Below are 12,571 nucleotides of genomic sequence, written 5' to 3' on the forward strand. Positions count from 1 at the left end.
GATTAATGTAACTGGGTCAGTACAGGAGGAAATATGTCCCTAATTTCAGACAGTGAGTAAAGCAGGCTATGAAGCAGAGGAATTATAATTGTAACTACCTCAGGTCCCCCTAGTTCCTGTTTCCAAGCCACTGAAACTCTGAACTCTCTTTTGACATCAGCTGGGGGACTGGAGTGTAATGAACATCAGTAATTTTAAGAGAGAGAGAAATGTGGTCAGCCAGCTGCAATGCTGCATCTGCGGGGCTCTCAGACAACCACTCCCCAGAAAGGCTTTCCAAGTGGCAGGAGGAACTGAGGCACTTCTGTACCCAAAATGCAAGAAGTGTTCCCCCTAACATCTTGCCCTGGAAAAGAGAGAGAAGCAGCTGCTCTCTGAACACACAGGGATTGGAAGTTTCTGTCTCTCTCTGTGTTTTGCAGCAGGTGGAAGAGCAAGAGATGAGGAGAAACAGTGTGTGTGCTGATGATGGCTGAGCAGTCAGCAGAGGGGGCAGGTAGCTAAAGGAGCTCTAGTGTCTGAATAAGACAATCACATGCATCATCAGCATGAGCATTTTCCCTGCTCAAGTGCTTCTTAGAGGGACCAACGTGCTCTGACCCACACACAGTGAAGAACAAGAAGTACAGTGTGGAGATCCCCCACTTACCGCCTGAACATGCCCATGTTTAGCAGCTGGGTCATCACTGAGCCATCCACTGCACCAAAAAATTTTCCAGTCTGCAAGCACAAAAAGGGTAAAACAGAATAAACTGTAATTTTTCCAAATGCTTGATGGCTCCAACCTAGTTTGCCTGGAGGCCTGCTGTACACAAGCAGGGTATTTTGTAAGGAGGCAATGCTGAGCTTTGTCCTTTGCCTGGCTGGAAAGCTTGAGGGAGGACTTCCCCCATCACCAGCTGGGCATCCTGCACCATTCCTACCACGCTTGAAAATGATTTAGCCCACGTAAGTCCCTGCAGCTTGTGTCAGAAAAAGGCAGACTCAAGCTGCAGAGACCCAGGCATGCTGAATCACTGGAAGCCTGGACTCTCCCATGGGTTGTTGGGAATCCATGTTCTCTGGATCTGAATGCCTGAGTCTTCTATTTGAGCCTCTCTGTTACCCATGGCCACAGTGATTTCAGAAACCTCTGCTCTCCTGTTGCCCTAGGTGAACTGGCCCACCATGCTTGAGTGTGATATACAGATTTATTTAGGTAGCAAATGCAATTTTACAACTCACTGCTGTGTGAGTTCTGAGCAGGCAGTAACCCAAACAACACAGCACAAATTCATCCATTCCTGTAGCTTACATGCTGTGCACTGGCATAGCTAGAACTAAGTTGCATTTGGGGGGACAACATCCTCCCAGTCCTGTCTGCATGCCCGAACTAAAGGTGAAGCTTGTGCCCCTCTGGTCCCATGTGTCTTGGAGTCAGTAACCTCAAATATGGACCCAATCTCAAATCTTGCAAATGCTGCTCTAAAGATTTCCTCAAACAAACAATTCTGGCCTTCCTGCTTACTAAACTATGACAAATCTATTGCAAAAATGCTTCAGACCTGTCAAGTCCACCACTTTGTTCATAGGCAAGTAAATGAAACATTTGTAAACAATAAAAGTGTGGATATGTGCTGTCCTCTGTCTGTTTGTCTGGCTCATGGGTCCTGACAGAGTAAATAGTTCCCATGTTTATGGAAGCATTCACACAGTCTGGGATGTTTTGCTTTTCCACTGATAGGCTAGCAGTCATTTAGCATGTATTAGCAGATGACAGATGACTTCATTTATTTGAGTGGGACATTTCCACAAAAAAAAGCCCAAACCCTTAGGCAGATTTACCTAAGATCACATGGTAATCATCTAACAGTAGTGTTACATATGAGCCTCTTCCCAAAAGGCTTTAGAAGTCATTTCACTGTATAAATTGATACATAACATCAACTCCCCTTCGAGCATTTAGGCTGTAATCGTCTCAGACAGTCAAATGTGCCTGAGCAAGCACTAACTTTTTTTCACCCCCCTCACTCTTTCAATCTGATTAGGGTGGTGAAGAGGACAGCTGCTGCCATTTAATACCAGTCTGCAGACCCAGCAGTGAGATTTAACACAGTGAAAGACAGTGCAGACAGTGGTGCAAGAAGAAGGGCCAATGCTTGGCTATAAATGAGGCCTATCCTGTCAAGAGATGCTGATGTCTGGCCAAATTTCTCCATGTAGGAGATCATTTGTATAGGTATAATAATGAGGAACTATTAGTGCAAGTAAGAGTATGGCCTAGGGAGTGTGTTCAGAAAGGCATCAGCAAACTGGCCTCCAACACCAAACCAGACATTCAAAGGTTGTTGCTGTTTTAGGTACCCTGTGCAGGCAGTAACACAGAAAAGCATCACTTGGCAGAAACCAAAGTGGTACCATACTAGAGCAACATTCTGTAAAGCAGCTATCATTACATCCTGCTTCCTCCAGTGACTGCTGCTGTCCTAGGCATCCCTCTGCAGTGTTTCTCCTAACTCCTATCTCTGGGCAAGTTTCCACAGGCCCTTGCCATTTCAGAAGTTGACAGCATGAAGCATTGCTCTGACATCCTGTGTGACATACACTGTGTCACTCCCCCCTGCAGCTGAGTGTACAGGACATGTGCAGGCTGTGTACAGGAGACACATGCAGCTCACAGCACACATATGACTCAAAAGCTACAGCACTGCTCACATGCATCCATGCTTTGCTGGCTTATTGAGCAATTTACACTTTTTGTACACTCATGATCTGTAGACAAACAGGATCTGCCAAATTGCCCAGGCTTTGCCTTATTGTGTAGCTCAAACAGAGCCAGCCCTTGCTTCTCCATAAGCCCTGAGCTGTGGTAGCATCTTGGCCTTTTGGCTGCCTCCTTGCACCCTGTTCCTGGAGTACCTGGGCAGAGCTTGCAGACATCATCTGCAAAATGCCTCAGGCAGAAGGCAGCAATCCTAGAAAAAGAGGTTTAGTGAGTGAGGGAACATCTGGATGCAGCAGGCGGAGGCAGCTCAAGACCTGGGATCCACAGCTGTGCCTATGACTGGCAGTGAGAGGCAGCTAAAAACTCGGGGGTGGCTGTGGGGCCACAGCTGCAACCATGGCAGAAAACACAGAGCAGCCCTCCCTGCAGCACAGCCTGACCTTGCCACTTACTCTCCCTTCCTCCCAGAGCACCTGGTCCTCACTCACTCCCTTCTCCTGGCTGTGTTTTAACTCTTTGCTCCCTCTGGGATGAGACTAGATGGGGAGATTAGCTCGAATTAAGAGATTACCCGTTCTTCCCCAAGTAATCCTGCAGAGAGCTTCCAACTTGTCACTCATTAAAATCCCGAGTCCCTTTTCCATGGTGGTTTCCAACTGCCAGTAAGCTTCCTGCTGCCTTCATACAGAGGTCATTAGAGCCAATCCCCCACCTTGACCCTCATCCCAAGGGCAGAGGAAAGCAGAGTCTGTCCTCACTCCATTCCTGTGGGAAGCTACTCTGACTTCCAGTGTCACCCAGGGAAGGAGGTGCAGGCAACAGGCAGCTCTGGCAGGCAGAAAAGCCAAAATACCCACCAAAATCCAGGTACAGGATTTTTTGGCATTATGTTAAAGGATGCCTTGATGAAAGACTACAGGATGGGACAGGGAAGGTCACACAGCAGCAAGTGATCCCATGCAGCAACATCCAGGTGGCAGAGCTAGGAAATTCAGGGCATTGGTTTAGTGTTGCTGGAGGAGGACAGCTCTGGTGCTTGCTAAAACGCCTGATCTTGGAGACATGTGGATAATGTTTATAATTTACCCAAATCCACTATAATTCCATGTTTCTGCCAGTCAGATCTTTCAGAGATGAGCTTTGGAAAAACCCATTTTCCAAAAGATGCAGTAAGAAGTACAGAGGCAGAACCCAGGAGGGTAATGCTGAGGTCACAAAGTGACAAGGCAGCTAAAGGGTGTAGCTGTCTCCACTGATGGACACACATCATAGGACTCAGTAAAGCATCTTGGAAAATGCCATGGGGGTCAGAGGAGCAAACTGCAATTCCTAAGACCACCAGCTCACCCCAAATACTCAGCACAACCTGGCCTCCCAGAGTAGGGAGCCAATGTAACTTTCACAGCATCTCCTTCTCTTAGTCTCCAAGTTCTATTTGCTTTTTTGTTTTTTGACACACCATATTATTGAAGGGACACTTCTAGCAGACTATTCAGTGTGTTGGATAGGACACTTTTCACTTGCCTACAGAAAAGAGGTTGGTTGGTTATCCCTTGCAATAAGCTCCCCTTGGTATCTGTCTGTATCCCCTCCAGTGCCTTTGTTGGTGACTGGTTTTGCTCTCTGACTCTCAAGAGTCTCAGCCTCTCGGATCTGAACTGACTGCCTGCAGAATGCACAGTCTCATCTCTCTTTTTTTTCTTTTTTTTTTCTTTTGTTTGTTTGTTTGTTTTGTTTTGTTGTTTTGGTCAGCCCATTCTGAATATGCTAACCAGCCCAAGCCCAGGTGGGAAGCCATGGGACTCATAGAGATGTTTTCCATCTAAATAACCATCTAAGAATTGTTCTTCTCTCTCTTCTGTCCCAGCTACTTTGAGGTCAATGTTACTACTTCATGCTTCACTATTTCACCAGCTTCTTGTAAGGAACTCTCTTCAAGGCTGAGGGAAAACTGAAATTCAATAGGTTATCTAGTCTCCCTTACTTCCTGATTTTGTCACTTTCAAAAAACTATAGCTGATAAGTGTTCTTCGCTCTGGAAGTTGTGCTGCTTGTGTCAATCACATCCACCAGAAGTTCTGTTACCTTAATTTCCATTTCAACCTGTTTGTCCCATCTTGAAGAAAGTAATTTATGGGATTGGATCTACTGCCTTTTGGAAATACTCAAATACTTCCCTTCCCTTCCCTGCACCTTCCCTTCCCTACACTTCCCTTCCCTTCCCTTCCCTTCCCTTCCCTCCCCTTCCCTTCCCTTCCCTTACCTTCCCTTCCCTTCCCTTCCCTTCCCTTCCCTTCCCTTCCCTTCCCTTCCCTTCCCTTCCCTTCCCTTCCCTTCCCTTCCCTTCCCTTCCCTTCCCTTCCCTTCCCTTCCCCTTCCCTTCCCTTCCCTTCCCTTCCCTTCCCTTCCCTTCCCTTCCCTTCCCTTCCTTCCCTTCCCTTCCCTTCCCTTCCCTTCCCTTCCCTTCCCTTCCCTTCCCTTCCCTTCCCTTCCCTTCCCTCTGGGACTGTCTCAGATAATCTTTATCTTCAATAGCATCTGTGCCAAGGGAACGGAGTCTAATTTTCTTTCTTCTGATCAAAAGATATTTTGACTAGTTCCTTCCTTATCACTGCAAACTCCTTCCTCACCCAGGATGTGCTGTCACTCTGCTGGGAGCCTTCCCCCTCACTGTGCAGTTGAATTTAATTACACCACAGCCACCCTTATTACACAATTCAACTTCATTTGTTTTAACCAGCTCTGGTGGGTTATTCAGGAACTAACAAACCCCACTCTCCTCCTTCTCTTATTCTCTCTTACCTCTTCAGGTATTTTGGAAACAAGTATAAAGCCATTGTTGTCAATGAGGAAGCAGTTCAGAATCTGCAGAGATAGAAGAGAAGCAGTATTAAAGATGGCTTTTTCCCTGTTTGTGTTCAGGATGGACCAATGTGGCTTTGTGATGATGGCAATAGCTCAGCTACCATGAGTTTTACACAATTCTTTTCCCTCTCTGCCTCCATTTTGAGGTATTGAGACTATGAACTGTGACAGGGATTGTCTCTAGCCAGGGCTAGAGACTTTGTGCAGGGTTAGCACAGAGCTCTGTGCAGACCTAGCAGGCTGTGAGCCACAGTTAAAGCAAGGCATCCTTCAGGAAGAGACAAGATATTTGGAGTGCTCTTCTCTTTAATAATATGGCATCTAATGCTTTCCATCTTCAGATTTCAGAGTCTTATAACCACTCATGAAATAACCCTCTCCCTACCTCTGAGTACCAGTGCTGATCTTATTTTTATTTTGCAAAGCTGGAAATGGATGCACAGAGTTTGGATTAAAACCTTTAGGTCCTGCAGGGAAAAACTAGGAAGCAGAGAAAATCCTAGAAGAACATACAACAAATAAATCTCTGGTGATCTTTTTAGGGCAGAGGAGCTCCTGTCCTCCATATTCCTGATACCAAGGCTGAAGCAGTGGCATAGACACAAAGAGAGGTGTCCAGCATGCATGTCATGCTGGCAGCCACTTCTTTTTGAAGATCTGGGATGCCAGAGAGACAGATTTAATGGAGATGGACTTTCACTGGCTGGAATCCCAATGTGTTTGCCCTGGCCCAGCTGGGGGGAAGACCTAAACTGTGAATTTGTCTCATTAGGATGAGGTTTCTCCCCCAGCTGTGCAATCTCTTGTGAGGACACAACAAGGCAATGCCTTTTTTGGGGAGAGAGAGATCTCCACAGAGCAGGTGGTCAATCACACCCATCACAAGTCCAGGGAAGAAAGCGAGTCAACTCACGTCATCCTGACAGCTGAGTGGACAGGCTCCATCCACACCACTACACTGCAAAGGGAAAGCAGAGAATTAACCATAGTGTGAAGGAAACTTCCCAGTCTGACCATGCAGCAGCTCTGGCAGCCACTCCCCCACCAGCAGAGGCTCTCACTGCTGGGACTGAGGCACCAGGTTTCCCATAGCAGGATCTCAGACATCCAGAACCTTAAAACAATTTATTAAAGGTGCAACAACACAAAAAGCTCAAGCTGGTGCCTTCGAGGAAGTGCCCCAAACAAAGGAAACTGGGCTTTTATACCCTCACAGTCCATGTGTGTGATTGGGGTTGTCCTGATGAGACATCTGCTCCTGCTGTGTGGACACCTGGCTGTCCCACACATGCCCGTGGTGCCCTTTGTTGTGCAAAGGGTCAGTGCCAGTTCACAGCCTCTTGCCTGGGGCTCCCAGAGCTCAACCCGCACCTGCCCCCAGAGCCACCAGCACTGAGTGTATCCCTCAGCACATGGCATGAGCTCATCTTACTTTGAGTCTCCCCCTTGGGACTGCTGGGCTAAAGGTTTCCAGAATAGTATCCCACACAGCTCTGCAATTCAGCTGGCATTTCCACCAGGTACCACCCCCACTCCAACTCCCTGCCTCTATGAGCAACGTGCCCTTTCCTGGGGGCTCAGATCCAGCACCTGCCTCCCTGACTCGCTCCCAGCAGGACCTGTGCACTCCAAGCAGAGCAGGCACTTGTAAAGAAAGGGCGAAAGCAAAGGTTATTGGGCACCAGGGAGAAACCAGCATGCATTTCAGCATCTGTTAGTATCTGCACTAAGAACATGGCATGGTATTTCAGATCAGGGCTCTTCTCAGGCAGGGATTTTTTTGTTGTTGTTGTTGTTGGTTTCTTTATTCTCCAGATAGCTAATGATAAAATAGGATGTGAATGGTGCTCATGTAGCCCAAGGCACCATCCATTTCTTTCATTTAGAATTTCTTTGTAGTGGACTTGACATGTGTTTCACAACACTGAACTGGGTGGGGACACGAGGGGTTAAGTGGTGAGTAACAAAGCCCTTCAGGTGCTTATTGATTTCATAATTGTTCAGAGTTTGCCATGGCTGCATGTCTCTGTCTCTTTGTGTTATTTTTTAATTCTATTTTCTCTAGTGGCAGAGGGAGGAAAGCTGACACGGTGTTGTCTTTTCTGTGCATGGAGTCCCCTTCCTGCCAGAGGTTTTCTGGGGTCGGGGAAGGACACTGGCATATCACATAGGCAGTCTGCTCTCAGCCAGCTATGCATTATTTTCTCAAAACCCTTAGACATAAAATCCATCTCCCTTTCTGGGTGTTTCTTGGTAACAAGAGGTAAATTGGCCATTCCAGACCACAACAAGACTATAATTTTCAGTTACAGTTTGTTTCTCCCCTTAAATTTTGCAGAACAAAACTGGTTTTCTGTCCCTCTGTTCAACTTCAGAGGAGGTTTGGAGATGCCTGAATTTGTTTCAAGTCCCACAGCTTTGCAATATAACACATTCATACTCTGAATCTAGCTGGCTTTTTGAGACTCTATAGATGATGGTTTAAAAAATTCCTTTATCCACAGCTGTAAGCACCATCTCACCCCTGCCTCACCACAACGCAGCACGTGGTTGTTTTATTTCTCTGGATGTATTCCCAGAGGTGGCCTTGTGCTTCACCCTGGCAGGTTCCTTCCTTTGGTCAGCAGAGAAATATGGTCACAACAAACCACAATTATGGCATTGGGGAATAACAAATACAGAGCCCAGGGCTCAGATATCAGAACAGAAACCACCCCAGGGGAACCACAGTGGTCTTCCACAAGAAGGGCTCGTGTCTCACACATCTTCCTCAGCAGTGTGAGGGCTGAGTCTCACTGCCACTGCACTTCCAGACCTGGAGAAGTTCCAGCAGTGCCTGGTGCTGGGCTGGCCATACAGCAGCAGCACCACAGCCAGGACCCTGCTTTGAGAACACTGGCAGCTTGCAGGGAGCCCTCTGAGATGGGGCAGAACTGAGCCTGTGCTCCCTGGTTGCTCTGAGAGCACATCTGCTGCTTCATGGGCACAGCTCCCTCCTCAGAGACCAGCCTACCTCACAGCATCCTCCTGCTGTTGGTCAGGTCTCTGTGACCCAGAGCACTTTGGGCTCTGCCAAAGACACTTAATTACTGTGAAGACAAACACAGCCTGTGACAGGTTTGGACCCTCTCCAGTGACTGCAGACAAGGGACAGTGCCTGTAATATGATGGCACACAAATGACACAATTAGGAAGCCAAGCCTGGCTGTGAGGCACACCAGGATGCCTCCCTACCCCCAGCTTTTGTCTACTTACATCAGTGTCATTGGGCTGGGAGGCACAGCATGGACATCCAGAGCAGCACAGCATCAGTGAGGCAGGAGAGAGAGAGAAAACAAAATCTGTTAGTCATTCCTCTGCACTCACATCCTGGGAAACCACATGGAGCCTTTTTTCACACCAGCACCAACCAGGGCCATGGCTTGTGGCTACTTGGCACACAGGCTTCCTTCACTTGCTTTAATAAGGCCTCCTAGCTGCACTTAACACCTATTAGGGCTTGTTTGTGTGACAACTGCCTGGGTATGGCCCTGAGCAGGGTTTTTAAAATAAAGCTCTATGTGGCTGTTTTAGGATGTGCTCATGTGCTTTGCAGAAATCATGAGTACATCCTGAAAGCCCCTGGGTGGTGAGGGAAAGGTGTTTCATTTTTCTTGCTCCCCTGATCAGGGGAGTTGTTTTAATTATTCCCTTCCTTTCAGTCCAGAAGAGTATCTAATATTAGGGCAACACCAAAGGCTTATCCCTGGAGCAAATAATTTTTATTTTGGCAAACTGGTAGTGTTTTGTTATCATTAGCAAGATGATAAGAGAAGGCAGTAGATTTTTTTCTGTGTGCCCAAAATTGCAGATTTCCAGGAGGTTTTCTAAAGGCTGAATGAGCACAAGCATATTTCCACAATTAAATGTGTCACATGCAGCAGAGCTAATGCCAGGCCAGGATGCTGACACTGTCACCATGGCATCTGCAGAACAGACTCATGGCTCACACCGCATTAGTGCCCTCAAAGGATTACAGAAATGTGTGACTTCAAACTAATCTACTTCATAAATCTTTTAATATGAATTCCACAAAAGCCCTCATTAAAATGCCATGTATGTGATGTAACATAGCACCGACCTTGTGTGACCAAGAGCATTAAATTGTGTCTCTGCATGATTGCTGATGCTCCTACCTGTTGCATGGCCATCCAAAACTTTTTTTGGAGCAAATCCAGCTTTATTTGCACACCCACCGCTGTAGGAAACAAAAAAAGGGGAGGATTAAAAGAGGAGCATTTAAGATAAGTATGGGAAAAGAAGAGTAAGTATTTGCCCAAGGTGATGGGATGGAAATCACAATTGCAACCTTCCAAGTGTGAATGGTAAGCGCTGAGTCAGACTGCCAAGTGAGAGTCAGAGGTTTAGCAAGGGAGAGGAAAGGGGACACTGACTGTACCGAGGTACTGAGATTTCTGCCACACTAAACACGATGAAGCTACAAACAGATCAACAACAGCAACAACAAAAAAAACAACAAAAACCAACCACGAAAAAAAAACCCAACCCCCAAAGCCCCCAAGGGTGGCACAAGCTTTTGCCTTCATCTTTTTCAGATTTGCCTGGCCAGAATGATTTTTGTGATCACCCGAGCCTCAACTCCTACACCATGCAGCATCAATCAGAAATAAAGTAGGCCAGTGAGGAAGGGATTAATTTTAAAACTCACCTGTCTCAAGGGGGAACCACAAAGATTTAGATTTTCCCTAAGCCACTACAAGAGCACAGAATTATGAATGCTGCTTGACAGAAAGCATCGATTATGAATAGTGATTTGCTACCTGGTCCCAGCCTAGTGCTGGGTGGGCTAAGCAGAACTCTGTATGTATGTATGTTTCTTAATGAAGTGTGTCCTAATTTCCTGGCTTAATTTCCCTTCTATTTTCAGCATCATGCTCCTGAATTAAGGCATAGTTGCAGAGGAGAAGGAACAGTGCAGGGTCTCCCTGACAGAATAACCTGGGTGTCCCTGGGTAGGCTGCCTACAAGCACACACAATAACCAGTGCAGTCATGCACAGTCTGGCACAGTGATGGGGAACAACTGGGCTGTGTGTCAACTAGTTGAATCCAAGAGCTCTGGAGGAATTACAGCCTCGAGCAGGACCTTGAAATAGAATATAAAGTGCAAGGGAGGGAGAAAAAGAAATACAGGGAGGGAGATCTGGAGCCTTTTTTCACAACACCAATATCAGGAGGATGAAGTGTTACTGTTTCTGCAGATTTCGTCTGAATTAGAAGGAGCTTCAAAGGGGGGAACAGATCCTTTAAATCTGAATCATGCCGTGTGGGTGCTAACAGTATGATCTGATGCTCTAATTCAGATGGGTATGAATTAAAAAATTCATACCCATACATATGGAGTATGCAATGGTATATTTTCTTGTCTCATGTACAGAGACCCTGGCACCTGGCATCAGCTCTGTGTTTTATACCAGTGTCCTTGTCACATTCCTACTTACAAATCCCATGCATCAGAGGCATATTTCTCATCCAGCTCTCCCTGCTGTAAACTGAATCTGACTGCCTGTCTGTGGGGGAAAGAAATGATTCTGTAGAGCTGCATTGCCCTAAGCCTTGCAGAGCACAAACCAGATAAGACAAAGAATGCAAACAAAAGAGGAAGGACAGGGCTGAGTGTGGCCTGGGCTAAGATTCCTTGGTTTCAGCAAGGCTGTGGCAGGCATGGTTTGGCTTGGTGCCCCTGCTGACAAACCAGCACACCATGACAGCAGGCAGCAGTGATGTTGCTGCTGAGTCCCATGAGACCCATGCACCTGATTTGGTACCTAGCTTTAAATAAATTCATCTTTCCAAACCATCTCAAGGTAGAGTCACTCCCCTTATCGCAGCAGATCACATCAATGGGATATGAGCATTACCCAGGACATACAGTTTTCATGAGACTTGAAGAGGAGCCGATGCCTATAAAACTAACCTTTCAATTCAGGCTTACACAGTGGCTCATGGTTTTGCCAGTGGGAACACTTGGCCTCAAATTGTTCTTCAGAGAGTTCTTAGCCCCTGTAAATCCTTGCTTCTGCACAGGAAGTGTAAGTACCACATACTCAGCCTGAACAGAGCTGCTTGCAACCTGATGAAGAAGTAAAACTGGGGGGTTGGATTGGTGGGCAGTGGCAGGGGCAGAAAGTGGCAGCTACAGGCAAGAACTGTGAGCAACTTTCACACATCTGGGTGACCTGAGTAAGATATGGGAGCTGAGGAGAAGCAGGCCACAATCAACCCCCTCGGTGCAAGTAAAGAATAGTCATCTGTGCATCTTCACACTGTTGGTGAGGTCAAGGAGAAAGGAGGAAAGCAGTGATTCAGTCTGAGACAAGGATGATGCTATAGCTCAAGTGACAGGAAAAAACTGGAATAAACTCCTCTGTGCTTGCTCCAAAGAATAGCTGATTGTTAATGAGTCCTTTTGCTCTGGTGGCAAAGGGTATGCTGCATCAGTGGGAAGATGTGAGGTACATTAAATGATGAGTGGCCACTGCAGAGTCCCCAGAGAGACCATGGCTAGTAGTTTTATTCCTACTCATATGCAAGCAACCTGTCCCACTGCAGCAGCCCAGCAATACAATAAAGCAGGAGGAGAAGCAGTGCTGAACACCTGGCACAGGTAGGCATCACTGTGTTGACATGGTACCCAAAGCTGTGCACCACTTCCCACTCTGCCTGCAAAGCCATGGCTGCAGTGGGCCTTCCTTGGAGCTGTTCACTGTGGAGAGAAGAGCCTTCCCCTCCACCTGTTCATCCCTCTGCTGAGCATGCCTGCTTCATTAGCTCATCCCCTGCTTGCCTCTCTTTCTGTCTGCAGTCTCTGGCTTCTCTCTTTGATTATCCATATGTTGTTCACATAAGGAGCTTTCCCCAAGATTTAATTCTTGGGCCTGCTGCACAACAAAAAGGCATAACAAAGCCTCAAGACTGCATCCTGCAGAGGGCTTACCAAGAT

The 12,571-nt window shown here is 46.9% G+C and overlaps 1 protein-coding gene across 1 annotated transcript in view; it reads right to left on the reverse strand.

The window, feature by feature from the left end:
• CACNA2D4 (calcium voltage-gated channel auxiliary subunit alpha2delta 4) overlaps positions 1-12,571 on the reverse strand; it is a 116,770-nt gene that overhangs the window by 13,179 nt on the left and 91,020 nt on the right. Inside the window, exons 27-31 of the mRNA XM_079303772.1 lie at positions 9,745-9,806; positions 8,825-8,839; positions 6,483-6,527; positions 5,507-5,569; positions 650-720 (exon numbers count right to left, since the gene is read on the reverse strand). Coding sequence (XP_079159898.1) covers positions 650-720; positions 5,507-5,569; positions 6,483-6,527; positions 8,825-8,839; positions 9,745-9,806 — 256 coding nt within the window. The remainder of the gene's footprint in view (positions 1-649; positions 721-5,506; positions 5,570-6,482; positions 6,528-8,824; positions 8,840-9,744; positions 9,807-12,571) is intronic.

The sequence above is a fragment of the Erithacus rubecula genome, assembly GCF_903797595.1.
Source record: "Erithacus rubecula genome assembly, chromosome: 4".
Lineage (NCBI taxonomy): Eukaryota > Metazoa > Chordata > Aves > Passeriformes > Muscicapidae > Erithacus > Erithacus rubecula.